The sequence below is a fragment of the Akebia trifoliata genome, chromosome 3 (genome assembly GCF_017979445.1).
Source record: "Akebia trifoliata isolate Shusen 1 chromosome 3, ASM1797944v1, whole genome shotgun sequence".
NCBI lineage: Eukaryota > Viridiplantae > Streptophyta > Magnoliopsida > Ranunculales > Lardizabalaceae > Akebia > Akebia trifoliata.
In genome coordinates this window covers 2,082,059-2,109,859 of record NC_141377.1, presented here as the reverse complement: position 1 = coordinate 2,109,859, position 27,801 = coordinate 2,082,059, and the positions used below count along the sequence as shown (strand labels likewise).

The window sequence follows — 27,801 nt, the reverse complement described above, 5'->3', positions numbered from 1 at the left end:
CCGTACATCTTTAGTCTTTACCTTTCAATACAAAAAATGTAAGGGGACTTTAGTACTCTCTCTCTCTCTCTTTCTCTCTCACACACACACACATATCATATTTGTTATCCAATTATAGTACATTGTTTTAATCATAACCACGGAGTGTTGGGCACAGTGGCCAAGGCATCCCTCTAGGAGAGGTCTTGAATTCAACCCCCTCATTGGCCACCCATATAGGTTTATCCCTACTTTCTAGGTATGTATGGTGTGTGTGGGTATCATGTACCAGAGGTAGTTGGGTGAAATGGTGCTCTGAGAAGCTAGTTGCCTTGCCTACTAATCTACTTGTGGGTCCCTCCATCAAAAAAATATTGTTTTAATCATATTGGTGATCCCATGGTACTAGGGTTTATCCATCTGGTCATCTCCTATTTAGTGTTGTTGATATCATCTAGGCAATAAGGTCCATAACACGGCACAGACTTGATGGGAAAGCCTGAAATTCCTAGGGTGCACCCCCATTGTTTCTTTTTCAAATTGTTCTCACCACACAAAAATTGCACCTCTCATTGTTTCTTATACTTGAAAATGTTCAAAGGTTGGTTTTCTTTACTAGGTTGTGTATTAGATCTTCATTATTGGATTCTGCAGCATAAATCCTATGAAAAAATCAAAATAACAAATATAACATAATTGCACAAAACATAATGATTTATGTGATTTGGTAATGTGCCTACGTTCACGAAACAGAATAAGAACAATCACTTTTTTCTCTTGCGTTTTACAATCCTAGAGATCTCTATTTATATAACTGAGAGTCACCAAAACAAGTAAAACTCCCCAAAAATAGAAAATTCCTTAAGAAAATATTACACAATTACCCTTTTCATACTCCTTAACAAATTTGGGCCTAGGGTTTTGCCCCCTTCACTGCTGACTGGACAACGGGACTCTCACAGCTCTGCGTAGCGTAACAGAATACAAGACATTTACACAACAGATCCTATATTTAGTCAAAGTATCTATTCTAACGTCTTTTCTTATTACTTCCATTCATGTAATTTTCCTCTCAACATTTGAAAATTTTCGACTTGCACCAAAATAATATTTTTCATTGGTGTTGTTATTACTAATATTTTCTTTATATATGCCTAAGCATTTCAAACAACTTTATTAATTCTCCAATTGGGATCATTCCTAAATTTCTATGAATGTTCTCATTTTTAATTTTGTCTATTCTAGTCGTGCAAGGCATCCATCTCGGCATCTATCTTTCGAACTCATGCTATAGGCATGTGGCTTGAAGTTGGGGATACTAATGAGAATCCTAATCCAAATTCCGAGAATCTTAACCCAAATCTGAAAAACAAGAATTTCCTATTCCCAACTTGTTTAAAATAACACAATACGTATTTCTCCAACTCAAATTTGGAATTGGAGATCAGACTTGAGAAAATCAATTTGACATAAATTACAATTTCACAGTTGGGCTAGAGATCGCAAGCTTTATCAACTCCTGTCGCAATATCTTTCCCGGAGCATTCTTGGGTATTGAATTAATGAACGATACCCGTCTTACTTTCTTGTATGGGGCAACCTGCAACCAAAAATAGAGAGAGAAAAAAAAAGGTGGTAAAAGTTCGGGAATTTCTATCACCATTGATCCAACATTTCGGAGTGCTTGGAATTAATGATGACCTCACTCTCTTGGCCTTTCAAAGTTAATTCAGATTAATGGATGTATGCAGTCTCACCCAACTGATTTGGGTTCATTTAAATGAATCTTGTTACTCGATTCCACTTTGTCCAAAGGCAAGTCTATTGTTATTGAGAGTGAGCTCATATGTTTTCTTTTATTATCTCCATTCACATTCTTTTCGCTGTTCCTCAGGTTCTTTTAGGACCTTCAACTTAAAATTTTCTTTTATCTGGGATTTTGTAATTGGTCTCTGTTGAACAAGTCCAAACTATCTTGATTGACTTTCTCTTATCTCATCATCTATTGGATGCTTTTTCATGGTTCGTCTCATTCATCGCAACATCCTATCTTTGCTTACCTAATCTATTAACATGATGGTTCTTGAACATCTAACATTCAGTTCCAGATTAAAGCACGGTAGGTCTTACTACCATTTTATAAAATTTTATTTTTAATTTGTTTGGTATGCATCTGTAATCACATAGTAAACCTCCCTCCTCTTTAACCAACTAGCTTTGATTCTAATTTCTACGGGGTAACATCTTTCTCAATCTCTACATCCTTACGTATCAGACCCGAAAACACATTATGGTGAAATTTGTAACAGAGAAAAGAGATACCTGTTTAGCTATAAAATCCATGACTTGTTCTTCGTTGAGAGAACTCTGGGATCGTCTCACCACAAATGCCATTGGCACTTGACCTGCTTCTTCATTAGGATACCTGCTATTTCATTACATGCAATCCATTAAGCACATCTACAAGATTTGATTCTGGTTAGTTAGATGTTCTTCAACTTTAAACAACAATCTTGCACTGTTATATTGCAAGCTAACCATAGTCGTCACATGTGCATAGATCATTGAAATAGCAAAGCATCAAAAAAATTCTCCATTTAATATAGGTAAAATCAAAATTGTTTCAAATATTCCTCTTTAGTAAATAATATGAGCTGATGAAACTTACGGAATCACCGCGGCATCGACAATATCTGGATGTGAATGAAGCAATTGCTCCAATTCTGCAGGGGCTACCTGCATAAATCATAATGCAAAGCACAAGCATTGCGTAGGAGCCCAAAATAGCTTTAAAAGAGAACAATGTTAAGAATAGATAAGATCTTTCTTTTGGGTGTCTTACCAAAAAGGGGATGAAAATGCCAAAATTATTCTGCCATACCCATTTTTAAAATATTTAGCTAAAAGGGGTATATTCTGATTTTGGTATTGAATTGCTTTTTCCAAAGAGGATACCCTTTGTTGAGTGTTGTGTTATCCGCCTCTGCTACCGAGTGTCATGTGCTCACGTATCATGTCCCAGTTTGACTTGTGACCCTCTTATATTCATAGTTGTGTTTTCCCCATTAGATCGGTCTTTTGGGGTAAACGGTTGTCAAAATGGTATATATCAGAGAACTAGGTTCATATAGGTCATGGGTTCAAGTCTCCTCGAAGAAAATTTTCACCCTTATGCGTGAGGAGAAGTGTTGAGTTTTGTGTTATCCATCTCCACCCCTCGGTGTCACGTACTTATGTCTCGTGCCCCAAGTTGACCCATGAACCTCTTATATTCATAGTTGTGTCTTCGCTATCAAATCTGTCTTTTGAGGTAAATGGTTTGTCAACACCATTGTATGGAAATTTTCTTGAATTTACTTTTATACCCTTGTGAACTTCAAATAAATGACCATGGTTTTAGTAAAATTAAAAAAATGTAAGTACAATAGGTGCCTGTTTGGAAAACAAAAAAATTCAGAACCAAAACGGGAATATAGCTTCTTGCTAAAATTTAACAATGGGTATGCCAAAAATGTAATTTAGTTCTGACAAAGTTATCTAGTAATACGAATTGTTGAAATTTAATTTCCACAATTCTACCAAAGTTCTTTTATTGTTAAAGATGATTTTAAGTTCTTCTATAAAACTTCTACCACACTAATGTGAGTACCTGGTATCCCTTGTATTTGATTAATTCCTTTAGCCTATCTACAACAAAAAGGAAACCATCATCGTCGATATAACACAGGTCACCAGTTCTAAACCACCCATCTGAATCCAAAGTCATAGCAGTTGCCTCTTCATCACCAATGTAACCTACACTAGAATCACAAACTCCCCCAATTAATTCTAGTGAACACGGCAAGAATTGGATCTACGTATTATTAATGAACCAAAGATATGAATCATATAACATAATTTTACATACAAGTCTCTTATATATTAGTCTTGAATGTTAAAATCCTTTGTTCAACTTTTAGATGGGGTAACAACCTAGCATCCTTGGTCCACTAATGAATGACAATAATGCCCTTTAGAGAAAGAGAGAAATAATGCCCTTAAAGATGGGGAAGGTGCCAAGTTAACTAAGTAGGTAAAGACGTGTTGAGTATTGATCCCACGATTAAGGTTCAAATTTCATTGAACCCACCTTCACATTGACTAGTAATCACCTTTTTGTCTCACGAGAAAAAAAAAAAGGATGGGTGAATAACAGGGGAGGTAATGTAAGCAGGAACTTTGGAATTTTGAATAAGGAATGAGGCACAAAAAGGTAGGCCAAGGCATTTTAGGTGGGGAGGGGGCTCTGTGGGAATTATATAGAATTGGGTACAAAATGGTATAAAATACAATTCACTCAATTGGTTATAGGACATGGAAGTTTTTGCATTTTGAAAAAGGAGGGACAAAATGGGAATAAAGGTGCTTGTTTGACAAATAGAATTGCTTCCAGCAAATGAGAGGAGCAGATATTAGTTGCTTCTTGCTTTTGCCCATTCTCAACAACTCATTTTGAGTGAAGCTGAAATCGGGAAGTGCTGGGAAACTCAAAATGGCCAAAAGTCAAATCATGATGCATACATGGTCAAAATTGGGCTTTTTTGTGGAAACCCACAATAAGCTTGGATGGGAGTAGGGAACTTAATTTGTCCTCAAAAAATATATTAACCCCCCCCCCCCCCCTCTTAAATAGAAGATCTAATGAAAAGATATTACCCTTCATGATTGTTGGCCCTCTAATCCAAAGCTCCCCATGCTTGCAAGGAGGCAAAGCAACACCAGTTTCAGGATCCACAATCTTTGCTTCATAATTTGCTGCAAGCCTCCCTGTTGAACCTAATCTACGGCTCTCTTCAAGACTAACTGTTCGGAATACTCCACCAGTTGATTCGGTCAATCCATATGCCTTAAAAATGAGAGAGTAAATATCATTAGCATCCAATCTCCCAACATACACATAGTTAATCAATCTTTGGATCTTCCTTTTTTTTTTATAACTATATTTTGGAGCTGTAGCATTTACACATATAAGGGATTGCCTATATCATGAGTCTTGTATACTACTAGAAGAGAAAAGATAATAAAGTTGGAGTATAATTAAAAAAGATTGCTAATAATCTGACTTAGCCATGTGGCAACTCAATCGATTTACCTGACGTGTCAGGCTTGGGAACCATAGATGTGCTCTCCTCGAGATACAGAACTATGATTCCCCATAAAAAGGTGCAGTTTTGTATCCCAAGGAGAGCACATCCATGGTTTCCGAGCCTGTCACGTCAGATAAGTCGGTTGAGTATGCCACATGCCTCAGTTAGATTATCACAACTCATTAAAAAAAAGGGAGGAGAAAAAACAATAAAGTTGGAAAGGTATTCAAAGGTAGAAGAGAAAAGAGAATAAAGTAGGAGGTATTCTTGAAAGCTCTCCTAGAGATTTTCATGACAAATCCCTACCTGTTTGTGGGAGATAACCATTGGGAAGACAACAATCATATTTTATTATAGATAAAAGAGATGTTATGATCACCTCATATACATAAAATATCCATAGAACAATTTGAAATGAAATCAAGAAACAATTTATGATTATAAGAGTTTTTTAATTTGAAACACCATGCGACTAGCAATAATTAGTATTTGTAAACACTATTTTTTTTTTTTTTTTGAGTCATGCTGAAATGACATTGAAATTTACATCGTTTTACACGTTACTGACGTGGAGGTGCCCACAGAACCATTGATCTTTTCACTGTTATCTCAATGAAAAGCATCTATGGTTCCGTACACATATCCACGTCAGCAATGTGTGAAACGATGTAAATTTCAATGTCACTTCAGCATTTTCCTTATCTTTTTTTAAAAATAGGTTTATACAGAAGAGGGTGGGGGTTTGGTTGAGATATATCAATCATGCACTGACGTTTAGGCTTGTGTTAGGATTGAGAGAAGTGGAAAGAAGAGAAGAGAAGGGAAGAGAAGAGAAACTCTATTTCTCTCCACCATGTTTGGATTGGCAGGAGAGAACATGGGACAACTTTGGCATTTTAAAATATCTTTTCTCTCCTCTTATCTCCAGTTCTTTTCTCTTCTCTCCACACTTAACAATCCAAACAAGAGAAATAGAGAGAATCTTATTTATTTTCTCTTCGCTTCTTTCCATTTCTCTCAATCCAACGACAACCTTACTTAAAATAATTTAAAGAGCTTCAACTGCCACAATTATGCTACAAACATCCTCTAATCAGTTTGATTGATGATTCTTAGCCATCCGATTCAAATATCTTTTTCTTACCGCGAATTTCATAAACAGGATTGCAAATTGTTCCAAGCCCATAGTGAAATCATGACAGATTTTTAGGAGGTTTTTTAGTTGAAGATGGGTATTCAGGTCATTTTTCATACGTCTATAAGAAAAGACTGTTGTCAAGGGGCATGCCATCAAATTCTTAAAAAGTCAAATATTCACCAAAACGTGGCCAAAAGAAAATTCTAACCATCAACGTGAATAGACGCACAGATAATATGACAACGTCACGTAATTATGATTAGAAGTAGCCAATCACGTAGCATCAAACGTACGGCCTCACAAAGTTATTGGTCCACGTGGCATGCAAAAAAGAACAATACAGAGCGGCGATCTTCACTAACCTGCGCCAAAAAGGCACCGGGAAACCGCTTGTTGAACATCGGGATCATCTGTTTTCCAAGTGGAGCTCCGCCGCACAACACAGCCTCCAACGATCTTAAATCATAATCGTCCATTTTAAGATCACCCTTCATCATGGCCACAACTACAGGTGGGGCCACCGCAAGATGCGTAACCTTATACTCCACCACCACCTCCATCATCCTCCGTACATCAAACCTCTCCATCATCACTGTAGTCTCTCCCATCGCCACCGACTTCACACAGTAAAGAAACCCATAAACATGAAAGTACGGCACCGTCGACAACACTACGGACGGAAACTCCCTTGTTTTCCGACTCGCATGGATTCCGGTCACCGCAGATATAAAATTCCGGTGAGTCAACACTACGCCTTTGAATCTTCCAGTTGTACCAGATGAGTATAGAATCGTTGCTGGATCTGATTGACTCACCTCCGTTTTGGTGAACTTTCCTTTTGCAATCGTTTTCATGGAGTGGAAATCAAGCGAGTCAATGAGAATCGTTTGGTATTTAAAAGAAGGGAGTTTGTGAGCAGTAGTGGAGGTCGCGAACGCGATTACTGGTTTGGAAAGCTCGATTTGGCGGGAAATTTCGGATTTGGTGCTTGTTGGATTGGCGGGAGAGATAACGACACCTAGAGAGAAGAGAGAGAAGTAGAGAATCGGAATTTGAATGTTGGATGGAGAGATTACGAAAGCGGAATCACCTTTGGAGAGACCGATTTGGATTTGAAGAGAGGTGGCGAGAGTTTCAATCTGATGGAAGAATTCTGAGTAGGAGAGGTGGCTACCGGTGGAGGAGTCGATCAGTGCAGTGGTTTCCGGCGAGGAGGATATGCGTTGGAGATTGGAGACATGATCGGTGATGGAAAGAGGATAATCCGCCGGAGGGAGGGTAACGGCCGGTCGGAGGCTGTGGTAGATCTTCGTTTCTAAGCAGAAACCGCTCTTGGTATCCGCCATTAGAGAGAGAGAGAGATTGGGGTTCTGAATCGGCCGAAGCTGTTTCTCTAATTCTTTTCTTCTATTCGAATGTTGGAAATTGTTTTTTTTTTCTTTTCTGGTTTTTGTTTTTAATGCCGCCAGGTGTTTTTTAGAGAGATGATATTGGCACCCCCACTTTTACTTATTACACCCCAATCAAAAATAAAGAAAATAGAGATTCTTCCGCAAAATTAACCATATACAACCCACGAAACAGTAATTCAAACTAGAAAATAAAATGATTTTTCAAAAGTGGGGCAGGTGGTTGAAACTTATTTTATCATGAAAAAATCAAGAGTTTTAAGAGGACTCTTTGAGACTGTCTTATAAATCAAAGTTAAATAAAAGAGCCGTGAGAAAGTAAAATTATTAGAGATATCTTACGTCATTTCTAATGTAGATGGGTGTCATAATTATAGATACTTTTCATCAAAATGGAAATCATATTTCAATGAAAAACATCAATGATTATGACATATCCACGTCAAAAATGTCCAGCACGGTCCCCTCCCAATAAATGAATAATTAGAATAGGAGTGTGAATAGCAGTTCCTTCTTTTTATATTTTATCCCAAGTGACCTTAAATAAAAAAAAGAATGTGTTCAATATGAATTTAACCTTCACACGACTTTTTCAAACACAATATTTGAGAGAGGCCGGCCTAAGGGTTGAGAGTGATTTTTGATAAGAGATTGAAGATGGGGATATTCAAAAAAATAAACCTATAGGTATACATGTCCAAATGACCTTTTATTTAATTGAAAAAGGACAGATGAAAGCAAACATTATTGTTAACAAAAGAAAATAGAAATAGAAATAACATTTTTACTCCAAGCAGATGTCATGTATATCTATTATAGTAATTCCATTATTTCTCATAATTATAATAAGGGCGGACTCTTGACACCGACTTACTCATTTTACCCATCGTCACCTTCCTTGTCATTGTATGCAGCAAATAGTTTTGTACTAGTTTCAACCGCCAAATTCTTTTAAGGGTAGCGTTCAACAACAAACTTTATGGCAAAACATTTTTCAAAACATGGGTTAGAGGTTTTGAAATGGACTGATTTTTTGTGAGGATGATCTCTAACCCATTCCAAAACTTTTAACCCATGTTTACAAGTTGAAAAATCGTGAACCATCCATTTTTTGTAAACTATTTTTGATGGGGCTAGAAGTTTTGAAATGGACTGATTTTTGGTGAGGATGATCTCTACAAAGATTATCAGCCCATTCCAAAACTTCTAACTCATGTTTTGAAAAATGTTTTGCCATTATTGAACGGGACCCTTCTTTTAAAACTTCCATTCAATAATTTTCAATTGATACATAATAAATATTTTCATAAAGATTTAGCGATAACATAGGAAATATTGTTTCACATAAGATCTCTTGCAAGGAATTGATTGGTATGTACCTATCTGAGATCAAAAAATTTTATAGAAATACATTGAAAAAATGGGCCCCATTTCAATGGCTAACTTTTTGGCAAAACATTTTTCAAAACATGAGTTTGAAGTTTTGGAATGGTCTGATTTTTGATGAAGATGATCCTACGGTGAGGAGATCATCATCACAAAAAAATCAGCCCATTTCAAAACTTTTAACTCATGTTTCGAAAAATATTTTGCCAAAAAATTAGCCATTGAACGCTTATCATACAGTAAGTACATACAGTTACTTGCATGGAGATCTCACGAGAAAAAATAAGCTCAATATGTACCTACCAAAATAATGTTGATGAATTCAGCCCTGACATACCGTACGTACTTGAATTTTTGAAACATAAAATAGATTTTTAATATGGTTCATTTGCAAAACAATTCTAAGAATAAAAGATTTTGAAAATAAATGATAAAAATTCATCTCCATCCATGAAAATACTTAATTATATCAAATAATGATAAAAATCAGATTTAAATGAATAACATCCCACCCCAATAGATCAAAATGTGATCTTTTGAAGAATCTCTAAAGAAAAATCATTTGATTATGTGAATTCAATTGAACTTCAATAAGATTTAATATGCTTAGAATCAGTGAGAGGGAAAAATTGTGTATCTTAATTGAGTTTTAGGCGGGTGTACGCAATAAAATAAAAGATATTTACATATTTACACATTATTGACATTTAATTTAACTGAGACAAAAAGTGGGCGTCTATAAGCACTCCTAACCTGCATTATAGTTATCCAAGTGGTTCACTTACCCCATTCCATCAGTCAAGCTAAATGTTCAATTTCTTTTATAAAAACCATTTTAATCTTTTTTAAATGTCAATTCTCTTTAATAAATAATAAATAAATGCCTGTCAAAAGCTTGAGAAAAGTGGAGAAGAGAAACAAAATTTCTCCAATATGTTTGGAATTTTAAACTATCTCAAAAGAGATGGAAGGCAGAGTTGAAATTATAAAATATTTTAGAAGGATTGCTATCCATTAATAAAGAGTATTTAATTCTTTCTATATTCAACATATATTCCAAAAGAATTTTTTTTCATTTTTATTTCAAGCTTTACAAAATATAAATAATTCATGATTATATTTTGGTTAATCCGACAAATAAACTTTGTAGGTCTGAGATGGACAAAAACAAAAACAAAAAAACAAAAACCAAAAAGCATTAGCAGATGTTTCCCAAGTACCCATACTTTTTGGAATCCCTAGGAATATCTTCTCACCCAACCAGTCGTTTGATGAGAATGGTTCTTACGTCAAACCATGTTTGAGATTGTACAGCAAATAATGCAATCCGGCCTTAGTCCAGCTACAAATTCATCCAATCCATAACTACTTTCGCCTACTAAATGAGGTCTCAAACCAACTACTGGTTATTGGATCCAGTCGAACCAATCTATTAATAGTTGTGGATTGGATTCTACCTTACCCGACCCGGCAAACAATTTACATCAGAATAAAGCCTTTGATCCATAAATATGAAAAAAGGGGTATAGGACATAGCTAGAAAGACTGCCCCCACTTGTCTAGTATTATCAACTAAAACCGAAAAAAAAAAAAATTGAGAGATTTCTACAAGCCTTAACCAAATTAAATGGGTTTTGTTTGACATTGTGATGGACTAGCTTGGGGAAAGAAGCTTATTTCTACTTGAATACAACAGTCAAGGGGCAACCTTCATAGGTGACATATTATACAACTCTGGGCATACATATAGCTGATATTTATATCAGCTGACGAAACAATGAAAAAAAAAAAATGAAAAAATGGAAAAGAAAGCTTGCATGTTGAACCTTTGAAACAGTAAGAAACATGTCAATAATATTAAGTTTGTTCTTTTTACTGAGAATGTCTACCGTTGGAAGTCTGTATAGCCATTAGCCACAGCAACCGCCCATCCCAACTAAGGTTAGGTGCTGGCATGGTGAATGCAATCTGAGTGGACAATAGAGTAAAAATACAGGCAAAATAACATCCCACCATCCAATAATATACGGAAAAATTGAAAACCCAAAAAAAAGGTTCATGGGCAAGTTTAGGAGAAATGGATAATATCAATGCAAATAAACAAAAGGAACTTATCTGACCATGATGCCCGTAAGTTTGCTAAGGACCGATTTCTTCCATGGCATTTTGGTTTTGACCATGATGCCCGTAAGAAACACCAATATTTTGTTTTTATGCACCGTTAACTTGAGGACTTCCCTTTGCATATTAACCAAATATATATATATATATATATATATATATTTTAACTTGAGGACTTCCCTCACTTGTTAAGCCAAAAGGTCTACCTCAGTCTGTGTTCCAACGTCACATGTACAAACCACCACCACTGACAAAGCCTGATCCTGAAGAATTGAGGTCTGCTAAACAAATACTGTTACTCCATTACACTTTGTCAAACGTACTGTCTTTTGGTATTTGAGTTCGTTAATGTCTACTTTCACTATCTTCGTCCAATTTCTTCCAGGTCTTCCTCTCGGTTGATTAGGACCTTCAACTCAAATATTTCTTCTAACTGGGGCAGCAATCAGTCTTTTCATTGAACATGCCCAAATGCGTCCACTTCTAAATTTATCTTTCCAGTCTTTCCGCTCATCTTCTAACATCAAATGTGTTACTGTATATATATATATATATATGGATGGCGTTATTACGACCCCCATTACGACTCACCATTTGTCTTGTATGGGCAAAAATGTTTGCAATGGGCTGATTTTTTGCGAGGATGATCTCTGATGAGAGGATCATCCTGACAAAAGATCATCCCATTCCAAAACTTCTAACCCTATCAAAATTGATTTACAAAAATTGGACGGTCTAAAATTTTTCAACTTGTAAACATGGGGCTAGAAGTTTCATAATGAGCTGATTTTTGGCAAAAGGATGATCTCCTCACCATAGAGATCATCCTCACAAAAAATCAGCCCATTCCAAACATTTTTGCCCATATAAGACAAAATGGTGTGTCGCAAAGGGGGTCTACGGAACCCGACCCTATATATATATATATATATATATATATATATATATATATAATATATATATATATATTATATATATATATATATCCTTCACTTGTTAAGCCAAAAGGTCTACCTCAGTCTCTGTTCCAAGGTCACATGTACAAACCACCACCACCACTGATAAAGCCTGCTCCTAAAGAATTGCGGTCTGCTAAACAAATACTGTTACTCCATTACACTTTGTCAAAAGTAAAGTCTTTTGGTATTTGAGTTCGTTAATGTCTACTTTCACTATCTTCATCCAATTTCTTCCAGGTCTTCCTCTCGCTTGTTTAGGACCTTCAACCCGAATATTTCTTCTAATTGGGGCAGCAATCAGTCTTCATTGAACGTGCCAAAACATCTCTCTCAACTTTCTCATAGTTTATTGCCTATAGGAGCTAACCTACATTACCCAAATGCGTCCATTTCTAAATTTATCTTTCCAGTCTTTCCGCTCATCTTCTAACATCAAATGTGTTAACTATATATATATATATATTGGGGGGGGGCAAAGATCTTTAATAAATAGCAAGAACTTTTGATCTTATAACAATTTACAGCAGCAATGGTTAAAATAAGTCCAACTCTATGCACGTCAAAGTCAGGTGCCAAAAATACACGGAATGATCATGAAAAAAGATGTTAGTGGCTTTTCTTGTTGATCCATAATGAACTCTAATGAATATATATTGAAAATTAGTACATGTAACCAATAAATGGTTATTATAGTTCAACCTCTTCAATAGAAATAATAAAAGTACAGCTCTTAATTTCGTAAGATAATGGCAACCAAATAAATAGCCCAAAGCAAATATTTCTGTTTCCATTTCTACACAAAACATTTAGTACTTGAGAATACATGCATGTCAAACATTACCATCTATATTATGATAAATAAATAAAAACCTATGGCCCCCAACCAATGAAGACGTGGCACTACAGGGTGGTTGCCCTTTCATCTTAATTTCTAAATATTAAGATGCAAAGGGCACTTCAACTGCAGTAATCCAGGTCTACAGCAGGAGAGGACTCTGCAGGGTCTCATTCTGAATTAGTTGTCAGTCTATCGCAGAACAAATTATAGAACAGAACTACTTCATAAAGATGTTTCAAAAAGGATAAGTTGAGTTCAGGATGTGCAATGCTCAGTATTCTAAGAAATGGAACAAATTATACATATATTTGTACAAATTTAACTCGATATGCCTACCTCCCATTCCCATGTTATTATTAACCTTCCAACTCAACTCACATACCTACATGGTTGCTGTAAGTCGCCCCTTGCACTACCTGTTTCATTGCCGCCCACTCATACCGAAACCAAAAAATAAAAAACTAATTATGCAGTTAAAAAGTCACAATCCCAAAAAAGTAAAATGGCTTGACTGCATGTCCATTCACTCATGTTGTGGGTCACACTTCCAAACGCATTGTTGTGGCACAACTAGTATCACTGGTGTTGATATTACACCGGTCACACGACAAATCCATTAAATCAACATCACCATACATTAGCAGTGTTACATTTAATGTTCTTTGATGATAAAAAGAATGCCTTGTAGTTCAAAGGATTCAATGATGCGGGGAATATTGCAATTTCAGCAACATTGTAGACCATTGTAGCACCGTAGTGATAATAGTAACCAATATTCTATTGTCATCATTGTTTTAGAACAAGGTATTTTTAATCCATATTTCATTAAGAGAAGGATTAGTTCATAAAACGTCGGATCAGTGTCTCACAACGACGGCAGCACTGCTACGAGGTTCCGGTTACTAATGTGTAATATTATCGCCATAGGTTCATAGAATAAATGCAATGTACCTATGCAACTTATCAAGTACAATAATTATTTCGTACAATTTTACTCATAAAACTTAGTAAGAGACTAAGATGTAAAATGCATACTATTTGTCAAGGAAAAAAAATGCCTGGTCCTCCCTAATGTTCTTGGCTGCCTTTCTTTCTATTATCTACTAAATAAAATAAAAGACGTGAGTTGGGAAGTTTCCACCATACCACATGTTTCACTTGAAATCTGCATAAGTGATATGCAAACTTATACTTCAAGGAAGTACTACTAAGAAAACCAAGAAGGAATGGCAAGTCATCATATTGTTCTCTCTTAAATGATTCACAGGGCTTTCACTCTAACAATAATAACCACATGGAGACTGACCACCGCATGATAAAAAAGATAAGGAACTCAGCTATAGCAGGATTAAAAGGAATCCAAACCATAAAATCCATTTTCACAAAATATCACACATAACAAACAAACAAGAGGCCGATGTTATTATCTTCATGGAAATAATCATAGTCACCAAGTCTAAGTTCGGGAATAAGTCGGCAAGAGGAGAAATCAAAAAAAATTCAGGAGCATCGGGAAAAAATCAATTTGGACTGTGCAATTGTTCCTACTAAGTGGTATTCTCATGTACTATCATTAAATACCATATTGAATTATAAGAATCAATTACCAAATCCCCTATTGATTTCATCCATGCATATGCACAAGAAGTAACCACAGGTCCACAATATAGTCAAGGTTTATATTGTCCAGAATATAAAAAAGATAACTGCTCAAAAACATCAAAATCAATGTCATCCTCATTTAGTCCCTTACATCATTATTATCTTGTGTTTTATTGGTCAAAAGGTCACCACCATCATTTTCATCAAGGTTATATTATCTTACTAGTCGAACGATGTCATATTTCATTTTTCTTGATTTAATCGCAAAGTTTGTGATTTAATCATGAGATTCATGATTTAAAAGGCACGTCTTATTAAAAAGTCACAATTAAATCAGTGAAGAAAAAAGTCATGATTTAATCACAACTTTTTCAATAAGTCGGAGACTTTGGTGACTATGGAAATAATGAACAAAGGGTGGTATACAGTACCTCTACTGAGCCAGATATGATGAAACTAATTTCTGAGGCACGCAGAACACAGTTGTAGTTCTACAAATTCCTGAATGTTTGGTACCTTCCACAATATGCTTTCTCCGATACTGCAGTAACATTGGCAGATAACCATCATGCTTTCAGTGTGGACAAAGGCTTGAACTTGCTCACACAACACAGGCAAAAGTAAACAAGGGATAACAACAACATACATTCCCATCAACTTATATCATCCCCTATCATTCTCACAAGAGCTAAATTCCATATAAACAAGGAAAATGGGTGCCATCGAGTATGGGAGGAGACTAACAGAGAAAAATTGAAGTGAGGAGTCAGAGATATCAGCAATCAGGTGCTGCTAATAGATGCCACCCCCAGCATGCTTTGTGTATGGATAAGAGAAGACAATATAATCAGCTTTTTATACAAAAAGGAACGGTAGTAGTAGAATACTGACCACAATATAACATCTCATCAGCAAAAGGTTATTGATATTCAATCAAAAGCTTCAGAAAGTTGGTGGATACTGCTCAAGTTAGAAACCATCAAGCTTCAAACATTTTTTGAGGAAGCCACAACTTACTGCAGAGTTATAGAACATACATTACAATAAGCAAACAATGCCTTTGAGTCAGTGAATTCAACAGAAAGCTTCAATGAGCTCTTCGTAAATGAACATATTGCCCAAGATATATATTAAAGAAAGAGAGAGATGTCCCTACATTACAAATTAACCTTGACGGAAAAAAAAGAGTTGTGGAAAAAATTGAAACAACAACAATAAAAACCTATCCGAGCTAAATAAATCCTGCTCCTCCATTCCATTCACTCCAGAGCCAAGTCAAAATCATTTCAAATCTGCTTTCATTGTGGAAAATATTGAAAATAAATCACAAATTGGAGACATAAAACACTAACCATCATGTTTTCAAAAGCGTTGGAGGGTTGCGCCTTGAGGCTGGTCTTAGAGAGAGGCTTTTTTCCCTCGAAAGGTTTCCAACCTACTCTAAGAAGCATACAAATGCTTAAACCTTATATAGTTACAAATTTGACCTTCTTATAATATTTACATAATAGGACATAATTGATTTGCTACTTCGCAGTCTTCTTCCGACATTTCTCCATCTCTTCATCATTTATACCTCTACAAAAGTCGAACTCTACTTCAATCCTACTATTGGAGAGGTGTTATGATTTTTAGTAAGAGCAGTGGTCAGTGATTACACTCTTAAGAGTTGTTTTTGTTTGAGGAATTGAAACTCTGGAAAGTTCAAAATATGACGCTACAGGTCCAATTTTCATTTGACCGATGAGTTTGAAATTTGGATTAGGATATTAAACATTAGAGTGCGAAATCAAGATGCCACAAATTTTTATTTCATTTTCTTTTCTTCTTTTTGTGAAATTTTCCCTTCATTTTAACTTTATAGAAATTTTCCATTTATTCATTTGCATAATTATTCATTTATTAAAAAATGCATGCTTGTGAGGCTTACTCCATGAGGCTCTGGCCAGTGAAATACCCCGCCTCACCCCTTAGTGTTTCAAGACTCTGCTTGCCATTACTATATCCTAGAATTTCATTGGAATTGGGAATTGTGAACCCAGTTGTAGGTATTGCAAAAAACAACCAACAATGTGAAAAATGCTAGCTTTATTGCCAATTAATGCACAGGTTGAGAAAATGCACCTCATTCAGCATAATTACAACATGGGCCACACATCTTATGCACCTAGCTTTTAAATTTAACGTATTGGAAGGGTGATGAGTGGAATTTGGCATGAACAAGTGAATAACTAGATCTTTAGGGAGTATAATATAAGAAATTTAGTGTTGAATGAAGTAAGTGGCTAGGAACCTAAATTAGTAGCAAATGCACCTATGCAAGGACCACCTTCGAGAAACAATCAAAATAGCCAGTTTCTATCGTCCATTGAAGTTATCAGCAACTACAAGGAAAAAAAAAGATACAGACGTCCTCTTGTTTCTCCAAGCTGGTAAAATTAGCAAACAAGAACTCCTCATGGCGAAATTATCTCAGAACAGGTCAACCACCATAATTAAATTATCACCACTCTTAAACATAAATCTTATATATATTAGGCATTTCTAATATACTCCTGATCTTTGCTTACATCCCACAACATCAAGTAAGTAGATTACCTTTGAAGTGGAACAGTTTCCTTCAACTTCTTCAGGTATGAAAAGCAAAGAACGCCCTCCGCTCACACCAAATGTCTCTTGCAAACACAATGTGAAGATTAAAGAAACAGTATAGACAGTAGACATTAAATTCATGATATTCCAGTACTTAAATCCCAGCTTTTAATAGCATCGTTTACAGTGTGCCAATGGAAATATGTTACACATACAAGATCCAAATGAAACTAATTTTATAAAAGAAAAGGCATTTTGCCACACCTTGCGATGCAAGCAGAGAATGGGCGCACTTCCTATAATCACCACAAAAATATCCTGCAATACAATTAGGCGGGTGGAACAGAACAAGAGAATCTTTTGCCACCCAAATCATCTCAAGTGCCTGCTAAAGAACAGCATCAATTGTCGTCTCACTAAAAGGGGTTTCACATTATTGCATGCAATACATGCCTCTCACCTCATTGGCATCCATGTGCTGTGAATCCACTCAGAATTGAAGAATGGGGGGCTCAAATGTCACTGTGAACCTACTCCTTTCTCTTAGCCAAATAGACCACCGGTTCCTAACTCCCCTTGTTTCAACTCCTTTCTCCGTTGCTCTTCTAACGGATCTGGGCTCTTCATAATTCTCCGTAGACGCCTAGTAATCATGTGAGAAAAATTTAAATGCATGAAACTCCTGGGATAGGAAATGCAAATGTTTTAAGAAATACTTATTTATTGGATCAAAATACCTGTCTTGGGCATGTAGAGAAGGAAACGTTGGCATAAACTCTTTTGATTTGGGGAGAGGAACTTCACGGAACCACTCATGGTTAAGAGCATCTCCTGCTGATATACGCTGTATTATAGAGTAACAATGTTCAATTAATATCAAGAAAACAAAAAACACATAACTAATAGTCAAGCTTTGAACTCTGATAACTACATGTATGTTATAAGAATTACCTTGTCAGGGTCATATGTTAGAAGTTTGTTCAATAAATCAAATCCAGCATCAGAGAGAATTGGAGATCCAGTGAAAGCCGTAGCTGGGAATTTCTTACGCAGTAGGTTATACCTGAAATAAACAGGTCAGTGGTTACAAGTTCACAACAAATATGAAATGTATACCACACAACTGAAAAATGCCAAGTAGGCAGCCAAAAAAGCCTGACAGAATCACCTAAACATGGAACCCTGGGAAAATAGTAGCTAGACCAAGAACACAGTGAATTTCATAGTGAACTAAATAATATTGGAAATAAAGGGTGCATTTACTTACGGTTGCTTAACAAAGTTAGCCTTCACCCCAGGCAATTTGGAAAACCCTGGCCAAATTGTCTCACTTGGTGTGCCAAGAGTTCTAAATATCTGCAAATGGGAAGAAAAAATACAAACTGGTGAGACCAACCCAGCAAAGATCAAGAAGGTGGAGTAGATTAGCATGATAGAGATTTACCTTGTCAAGCTGATCGACTTCAGTTTTCCCACTAAATAATGGTCCTTTAGCTAAAAGTTCAGCCATTATGCAGCCCAATGACCACATATCAATAGCTGTTGAATATTGTTTTAATCCTAATAGAAGTTCAGGTGCCCTGCAATGTAAACAAAAGCACACAATTATATAAAATAGCCAAGAAATTGAAAAGAAGAAAGTCCCATGAATCGTAGTGAAAAAGTACAATAGCAAAAGTTAAAGAGTAAAAAAATTTGAACCAGGTTCACACGGGTAATGACTCTTTACATGTGGAGTAGGGATCAAAATTGAATAGAAGGCCATAAATGAAATATTGAGTTAATATTCATAAACCGGGGAAATAGCATAAGGAGACATCAAGAAGCTATTACGTAAAATGCATTAGGAGAACATATGGGGAAATAGTGTGGAGCTCACCTGTACCATAGAGTAACCACCAAATGAGTATAAGGCTTCAAAGGGCTCCCATATTGACGAGACAACCCAAAATCACAGATTTTCAACTCACCCCGATTATTAAGAAGAAGATTTGAAGTCTTTAAATCCCTATGAAGCACCCAATTATCGTGAAGATACTTCACACCCTCTAACAGCTGTAACATTAGGCATTTGACTTCACTCTGACTAAAGGGCTGCTTCATTGTGTCCATCAAACCTTTAAGGTCATGCTCCATGTACTCCATTGCCATAAAAATACTGTCAAGGTTGCTCCCAACTACAACCTCCTTCACATCCACAATTGACGGGTGATGGAAAGACAAGAGAATGTTTATTTCCCTTAAAGAGGTCAAGGGAAAACCTTCTCTTTCTTTCTCCATCTTCACCTTCTTCAATGCTACAATTTCCCCAGTTTTCTTGTCCTTGGCTCTATAGACAACACCATAAGTGCCTTCATTTATTTTATTGAGTCTCTCGTACTCATCAACACTTCTACACCCCTGAAGCATATTTATGCTTCTTTGTGAATGAATTGGCTCAGAATCCGGGGACATAGGAGAATCATCTTCCTCCTCGGAATCATTATCTGACCCATTTTCTTCATCGATCTCCATATAACCATTCTTCTCCAGGTCATTATCAGGGTACTCTCCTTCACTTGCAGACACAAATTCCTCGGATTCTGATGATTTTGCTCGAGATCTATCTGAGCCCTCTCTTGTAAGCTCCCCAAGCTCAGGACTCGACGCCTTTGGATTTAATTGGGTTTCCAACAATCCTGTGATTGGCATCTTTTTCCCCCTTTTACACATGTCTTCATTATCAGAAACTTCTTCATCTCTAGGGGAATTGTTCTCATCTGCCCATCGTGAAGATGAAATATTCCGTGTGGAAACACAGTCTTCCTCGTCTAGCTGCCCAAGCTCTTTATCATTGCTCCAAAGCTGCTCCAGAGGGGATGATACAACAGATCCCACTGAAACAGGTGCCACCAAGGGCTTAGGTGGCGAAGGATGGGAACTTTGATGTCGGTTAAGTTTTGAGGGAGAAATCTTTACACTCTCATCAAGAGTAATATTTGGCAATTGGCAAAAAGATTTTGGCAATGGAGGTAGGGGAGGAAGCGAAGAGTTTGTTGGGCTAACTCTGATTTTAGATAAATTGCTTACACCCTTTTCTCCTCTATCCAACACTGTTGGAGACAACTTCCGCTTCTTAGCGGGAGAAATCCAAGCCCCATTTTCAGGCTTACAAACCTCATTGTTCTTAACCTGTGGTTCAGAACCAACCCCACCATCCGAACTACTACCACTAGACAACTCGCCTGGTTCTCGGTCTACAATTCCAACAGAAAACCCATTTCGCCTACGACGAGTACTGCTACTGCTGCCCGAATTACTTGTACTCGAAGACGAATGATACCCAAAACCGTTCATAACTTCCCTCTCCTTAATATCCTTCTGTCTAACCCGATTACGAGTACGTTTGTACTCTTCTTTCGAATAATAAAAATCCCTCTTCGAAACTTCGATATCATAGTCCCTAAATCCCTTATCACGGTAGCCCCCACGCTTTCCTGCCGCCATATACTCGACAGAATAGAAACCCTAAAGAATCAACAATAGATCCACTAACCTAACCCTAGAAATCGCAAAAGCTTTTTTTTCCCCCTTTTGCAAACCCTAAGATTCACACAAACCCTAGAAATCCCTATTTTCTCACAGATCTTATAAAGATAACAAGAAGAAGAAACACAATAACCCTAGGTAACTATTCGAAGATTTATGTTCGTCTTTGCAACTCGAATTTTTCTCTATTTCCAGACAGAATTCGAAAGAGAATAAAGGATTATCAAGAGCGAAACCCTAGAAATCGATATGTGAGAATAAAACCAAATCCAATCCACGCAAATCTCTCACTGTTACAGTCGAACTATAATAAAGGAAAAAAATTAGAAAGTCTTACCGAAGAGGGAAAGAGAGAGGAAGGACAGCCCGCTCCCTTATGCGTAGTCGATAGATGTTTTGATGCTTCGTAGAAGCGGAGATCTTATAATAGATTTTTTTGCGAGTCCGACTTTCACCTTAATTCAAAAATGAGGGTAATTTTTGAGTGTTGGCTTTGATAATGGAGGAACCTTCGTGTTTTTCGTATTTATTTCATGCCTCTAATTTTCTTTAATATTTGGGATACCTCCTTAGAGACACCACGTGTACTCAATGATTTTTAAATCTCTTCTGATGCATCTTAATATCGTCCACCACAGAGACAGGTAGACAAGTCAAACATAATGAACAAGATTTAAAATCATGATTCATTTTTTTCATTATTAAATGAGACAACTCAAACGTATCGAAAAATTCGTTCGAGACGAGACGAGAGTTTTAAAATCATTCGTGTAATCCAAAATCTTCTTAACAATTTGTTATTTTATTCAAAAACTTCATGAATTTTTTATTTTAATAAAATTAAAAGGGTTATTCATTCGAATAATTCACTAGTTCAAAAATCCACATATTTTTATGAGAAAACAACTAGAATGATTTTTTTTTCATGAATATTATAATATTCAATTGGACATTTCAATCTCTCCGACGGCCAATTCAAGCATCTCTATCTCTCTATCTTCATATCTCTCTTCAGCAAATCAATAATAATAAAAAGTTATATACTAGACTTGAAAGAAACGAAAAAATAGATCTAAAATCAAATTTATCTCTTCGACTTCGTAGAGAATAATTGAAATCGAATCCATCTTTACAACCCTTTAGAATTTTGTTTAATGTCACGTTGAAGTAACATTGAAATTATTTTTTTGGATTCTAAATTTTATTATATGTATTCCATGTATTCTAGACTCTAGAGCCATGATTCACATAACTAAAACTTTCTAACTTGAAAGGCCAATATTATGATAATTATATTATTATATAGGTTTGACTCTCTTTTGAAAAATATTGAATTTTTTACGTGGGACATATAACATATGTATGAAACATAAGTCGCATATATCCCGTATGGCAAATGGTTGATCGAATTTTTAACTGTATTTTTGCAACCCAAAATCGAATAAAACTCAAAATTTTCACGTAATGATTTTTTGTCGTATTCTGAATTGCTAACAAGGATCCAAATTTTTTCTTGATTTAGACATACTCCTCCACATTTTGCCTAATATTTGAGATATTCCCCCGTGTTTTAAACCAGTGATGTTCCCCCTCGACCTCAGTAATATGTGATAGAGTGATATACAATAACCTAAACATCCTCATATTCCAATAAAAAACTTTTGATTTTTGTTTGCCAAATCAGTAATCTTCAGCCTCTTTTGTTTAATTATTTACACTCATATTTAGCCATGTTATCCACTTCAACCTTCAAGTCTCGAGAACAAGATAGGATGATCATCTTCAAGATTGTTTCTCCACAATACCCATTTTTAACAAGGGGATAAGAAGAAGGTATTTTCCCCATGGGATGCAAAACTTGTGATACGAAAGGGGACCATTGGACATCCAAGCTATTGTACAAGGATCTTGTTTGCTCCCACAAGGCATGAACATCATCTCTTGGGCCAAGGCGGTAGATGAGTAAAGGTAAAAAAAATTGAGACATTATTGAAAAAGGGGGAGAAAAGGAAAGATAGTGTATGAAGTTGAAGGGATATTATTGAAAAAATGGTAATAAAGTTGTAGGGTTATTTCGAAAAGATGGAGAAAACAAGTAAACAAAGAAAGGCTTGGAGAGGTATTCTTGGAAAGGAGAAGAAGAGAAAATAGAATAAAATTGAAATTTGTCTTCGAGATATGTGGAAGATTGAATCTCAACCCCTTTGTTGGGGATAACAATTGTGTTTAATTGTATATACGCTCCATTGATTAGTCTATTGCACTTGAAACCATGGCGCCTTGTACCAATAGGGAACTTACGTTCCTCTAAGCCCAAGATGAATCCCTAAAAGAAGTGGACGAGAAATCGGGTTATTAATCGTGGAATACTAGTTCATTATTATCATTATTTAAAAAAAAAATAAACTTATATTCGAGAAAGGAATGATCTAGAAGTTCCACATAATTATGAAACAATTCTTTATAGTCGAAGTCGATAGAATAATATCCGAAGATACACATGGAAAAGCTAGCATGAGAATTCATAGAAAATATACAAAGTTGATGAGAAGGCACAATAAGGATCATATCCACTTTGGTCTACACTTCTCAATAAATATTTAGGATGAATTAAGAAATATTTTTATCGAGTCGCCCACTTATCGGTGACACCCAAGTACAATTTGCTTGGGCTCATCTCTGTTTTTTTAATTTTTGAGTAATGTCTATATGTTGATGTCAATCAAATACTTGCACGAGTAGAAGCTTTGGTTTTGACAATCTTGTAAACGGGGATGATGCCAATAATCCAATAACAAACACAGTGGGTTGGAGAAATTTCATTCAATAGAGACAAAAAACGAGCAATGATGAAAATAGTGGAGTGTTCATCATCTTTTTAATTTTTACTACGCCATTCCATCCATTTTATTACCTCTCCCCCTTTATGTATATTCTTATTGGGTTCAAAACATCCATCAATGAAAAATTGGTGTCAACAACTTCTCCTCCTATTTCTTTATTTTATTATCTCCATCTGTGTCTATCCCTCTAATATTACCCCCTCATCATAAGAAAAATTAGAAGGTGATTGTATGCATTTTATTTTTTTTTTTTTGGAATGGAGCTTTTCAGACTTCTTAAAGCATTGACTAATCCTCGAAGCATGTGCAATCTTCTCCCCATACAATCACCAGGTAATTCCTGGAATAAATCATAGAGGGTGACCCCTAAGGGGGAATTCAAACTCAAGACCTCCGCTTCCTAAGAGGTGATCTTAGCCATCTCAATAATCCCTTGATGGGTGGGTGGTGTGCATTTAGTTATGGATTTTCATTAAATAGTGTGTTATAAGGGAAGTTTTTGTGTTAAGTGAGTTAACGAGCTGACTCAGACGAGTATATTCGGCATCGATGGAGAGTGAGACAAGATACCAGGTTTTAAAACCACAAGAAATACGCAACGAGAGTGATTCGTATTTACAGTCTGTTTGAATCGAGAGAAGAGAAGAGAAGAGAAAATAGGCAATTTTCTCTTCCTTTCTCCTGTTTGAATTGTTAAGTGGGAAGAGAAGAGAAGAAATGTGGAGGGAAGAGAAGGAAAACAATGTCAATTTTTGTTATCTCTAAAAGTGGAGAGACAAGGAGGGAAGAGAGATAATGAAATTTTACATTTCAAGTTTATCTTTATTATTTAATTGTTTTTTTTAAATAGATAATATTGGCAGGCCAGGTATTACTAACACCTTAAGTAAACAAACATCCGACAGGCCATTGGGTAGGTTATGAAGGGTATAATAATCATTTGACAAAAATAATTTCTCTTCTCTTATGAATCCTAATCAAATATGAGAAACTTGGGTCTTTCTCTTCTCTTCTCTTTTGATCCAAACTAGGTGAAGAGAAACTAGTCTTTTCTTCTCTTAATGAGTTTCTCTTCCCTTCCCTTCTTTCAATCTAAACAAAGTGGATAAACTCATTAAGAGAAGAGAAGAGAAGGGAAGAGAATACTAGTTTCTCTTCACCTTGTTTGGATTGAAAGAGAAGAGAAGAGAAAGAGTCTGTTTGGTTAGGATTCATAGGAGAAGAGAAGAGAAATTATTCTTGTCAAATGACACTATTATATCAAATTATTCTTAAGAAATTATTCTTGTCAAATGATTGTTTGGTTAGTTTCTCCTGTTTTGTTTGGATTGAAGAGAAGAGAAGAGAACATTTCATCGAATTTTGATGATTCAAAAGGCTTTGGGTATTAAGATCTGAGAATCGCACATGTTTTTATGCACTCATTGATTCTCTTCCATGTCCTGTTTTTCTTGGAACGGTTTATCAATTCAATGGCTTAAAGCCGTCGAATCTGGGATTTTTACCATATATTTGACGGCTATAGGCCGTCAAATAACATATTTTCGACAGTTATAAGTTGTCGAATCGGGGATTCTTACCAATCAATTGCATACTGCTTCTCTAATGGACCATGGGCTTGAAATTAAAATCAATTGGTGAAAACTGAAAACCCAATACAAAAGTTAATATTGAAACCTTGTAAATCTGATTCTGTCCTGAATTGAATTCTTTGAAGATAACCATAGGGAATCCTCTAATAGAAACAACAGCATACATACATACATATGGAGAGAGAGAGAGAGAGAGATTATTATTATTAAATGAAAAAAGAAAATTTCTGTTAAGCTCAAATCTCTGCCATAGTTCACAGATAATTAAATTCATGGATACTATTTTCTTAATTAAGATAAGAATTTTGAAATGGGAACTCTACCAAGATAAATGCCTACATTATTTTATTTTTTATTTTTAAAAAAGGGGGAAAAAGCTTCCTAACAGGCAACCTCCACTGCTAGCCTCCTAGTTATATTGCTGCAATTGGTCGATCCAAGAGTTTTCTCTGAGACATAGATCGAACAACTCGCTTTACCAATACAAGCCTGCAAAATTGAAAATAAATATATCTGTAGTGTTCCACTCTAGTCCTATAATAATAATCATTAAGGATAAAAGAATTGAATACAATTAAGAAGAGAAATTACTTGTTGGATGATCGATAAACTATCGGCAGCCTCACAACTGCCTTTCACCATAGATCCACACGAGCCCTGTGGTTCTCCAAAGCTAGCAAATTTAACAGTTGAAATGGTTGAATCCTCACATGACAACTCCAAGGGGTTACCCTCATAAGCAAAGCTGCACGCCGAACCAACTGAAATGGTCTGGAAATTCACTAGTGAAGGGTTCCACCAATCTCCTCGAACAAAACCAATGTGTTCATGTCGTCATGAAGAAAAGAGCGTGGCACATGGTACCTAATAATATTTGCATCAATCTTACTTGGTAAATGATTTTTCCAAAGATATTTTATAACATCGAAATCAAAACATAATTGAAAGAAAATTTATCATACCATCTTTGAGAAGGCTGACCACAATTGGAAACACATTTGTTACCATCGTATGGACCACTGTAATCACACGTTGCATTGCAACCATTCTCATCAGCAAGGAAGGATGGCCAATATCGACCAATAACCATTCTTGTTTTTTCTTACCATTGAATGCCTGCAAGAAGACAAATTTTCCTTTCAGTGTTTTTTTTTTTTTTTTTCTCCCTCTAGAACACAGGCATATGGGAGAAAATCCATAACAACAGTAAAACAAGAAACCTTATACCTATTACATTATAAAAGTTTGTACCGATCAAAAAAATTATAAATGGATCGTACCTGGTAGAATGGAACGATATGGAGAGGGTTAATCATGTTGATGAATGCATAGCCCACATTGCATTTGTTCTACATAAAATTTTATGCAATCTTTAATCAGTAAACTAATATATGGACACTAGATAAAAGAGAGAAAGAGTGGAGAAACTTCGCTTGCCTTGAAGTCAATTGGCAGATAAATGAAATCGTAAGTTCCTTGATGGCGTTCATCAATAGCAGTCAAAAAGCATCTTTGAAGTGTACCTAAATTTACCACCAAATTAAATAAAAATGGCCAAGTTAAAAATAAAAAAGAATGGGGAAGCACCCCAAAAACAATCTATACGGTTTTTCTACTGAAGGAAGACTACAAAGAAAAATAAATAAAAGAGAACTGAGCAGGCATTAATATGAAAAAAGAGAACTTACAATTTTTACTAAATATTTCTGACAGTGAGCTTGAGAAGAGACCATTCTCATATTGAGAGTCCATATCAACCTTATTGTTTTCCACAGAACAAGATGTTGGCTGCACGAGCATGTTTGACTTTGTTCCTAGATCATGGTCTATAAATCTCCAAGACGGTATGGACAGATTGGTTGTTCTTTCTGCTCCAACCACTTGTCGCTCTAGACTAAGCCTGGCTTTCTGCTCCAGTGGGGATGGTGCAATTGACTTGCTTTCTAGTGTTCTTGACTTTCCATCCATTCCTACTCCTGAAGCAAGGCAACATTGATGCAAGAACAAAGTGAACATTCCACCTCAGAGCATATATACGAATTAGACAATTGGATGTAAAAGGGAAAATAAATGAACAAATAAAATATAATTGGGATAACTTGTCTTCTCTAGAAACATCACTAGGTCCAATCATTAGTTGTATTAAAGCTCAACATGGATCGGGTTAAAGTAGACAAGAGATGCTAATCAAGAACATATTGGGAATATAAATTATTGAGACCATATTGGGAATATGATATGGAAAGAGAAACTAAAAAAAAATCTGAAAATAAAAAGAGCTTCAATATAACCTAATAAAAAGAGCTTCAATATAGGGAGTTCCACCTTTAGCAATAATCCACGTGAACGTCCTCGACTTTGTGGATATGTACAACGCCCCACCCTTGCTTTCTCCTTGGATATGTGGCTTAGGACCATATTCACAATGGTTAGTTGGGTTGAGTTCAAATGGCTACAATGATATTTAAGTGGTTATGTGTCTCCATGCAACACTGCCAAGTATGCCTATAGAATCCAAACATAAGACATAAATAACGTAATACACAAGTGGCACAATACTATGGGAAATGCCCTAAATGCAATTGTTATTAATATGTACATGGGCAAGCTAGCTTCCTTTTATCATAGACAAATTTCCCAAACGCAGCTTTTATTGGCAATTTATGAGGCACAAACTACATGGATTCA

The 27,801-nt window shown here is 35.8% G+C and overlaps 3 protein-coding genes across 10 annotated transcripts; all 3 read right to left on the bottom strand.

The window, feature by feature from the left end:
- Window positions 1–1,337: 1,337 nt before the first annotated feature.
- LOC147405460 (4-coumarate--CoA ligase-like 9) lies at window positions 1,338–7,676 on the bottom strand. Its single transcript, XM_086433216.1, has 6 exons — window positions 6,606–7,676; window positions 4,675–4,864; window positions 3,629–3,774; window positions 2,648–2,715; window positions 2,302–2,404; window positions 1,338–1,579 (listed from the first exon to the last, which is right to left on the bottom strand). Exons 1-6 carry the CDS (start codon window positions 7,587–7,589, stop codon window positions 1,454–1,456), a joined length of 1,617 nt encoding a protein of 538 aa, XP_086289342.1. The 5' UTR covers window positions 7,590–7,676; the 3' UTR covers window positions 1,338–1,453.
- Window positions 7,677–12,852: 5,176 nt separating this feature from the next.
- On the bottom strand, window positions 12,853–21,111 carry LOC147405459 (cyclin-dependent kinase G-2-like). Of its 8 annotated transcripts, none has more exons than XR_015175962.1 (9): window positions 19,030–21,111; window positions 18,595–18,730; window positions 18,418–18,506; window positions 18,102–18,213; window positions 17,888–17,994; window positions 17,611–17,793; window positions 17,415–17,538; window positions 17,157–17,233; window positions 12,853–15,574 (listed from the first exon to the last, which is right to left on the bottom strand). XR_015175962.1 is itself a non-coding variant. In XM_086433214.1 (6 exons), the coding sequence occupies exons 1-6, from the start codon at window positions 20,634–20,636 to the stop codon at window positions 17,694–17,696; spliced, it is 2,151 nt and encodes a 716-aa protein (XP_086289340.1). In that variant the 5' UTR covers window positions 20,637–21,111; the 3' UTR covers window positions 17,271–17,693. The 8 variants fall into 8 exon arrangements, 1 of the variants encoding a protein (XP_086289340.1); XR_015175961.1 differs by having other exon boundaries at window positions 17,415–17,535; XR_015175957.1 differs by having other exon boundaries at window positions 17,415–17,793.
- A 3,716-nt stretch (window positions 21,112–24,827) lies between these two features.
- On the bottom strand, window positions 24,828–27,561 carry LOC147405458 (uncharacterized). Its single transcript, XM_086433213.1, has 7 exons — window positions 27,439–27,561; window positions 26,802–27,089; window positions 26,551–26,636; window positions 26,394–26,462; window positions 26,076–26,229; window positions 25,705–25,977; window positions 24,828–25,602 (listed from the first exon to the last, which is right to left on the bottom strand). Exons 2-6 carry the CDS (start codon window positions 27,079–27,081, stop codon window positions 25,940–25,942), a joined length of 627 nt encoding a protein of 208 aa, XP_086289339.1. The 5' UTR covers window positions 27,082–27,089; window positions 27,439–27,561; the 3' UTR covers window positions 24,828–25,602; window positions 25,705–25,939.
- Window positions 27,562–27,801: the final 240 nt, after the last annotated feature.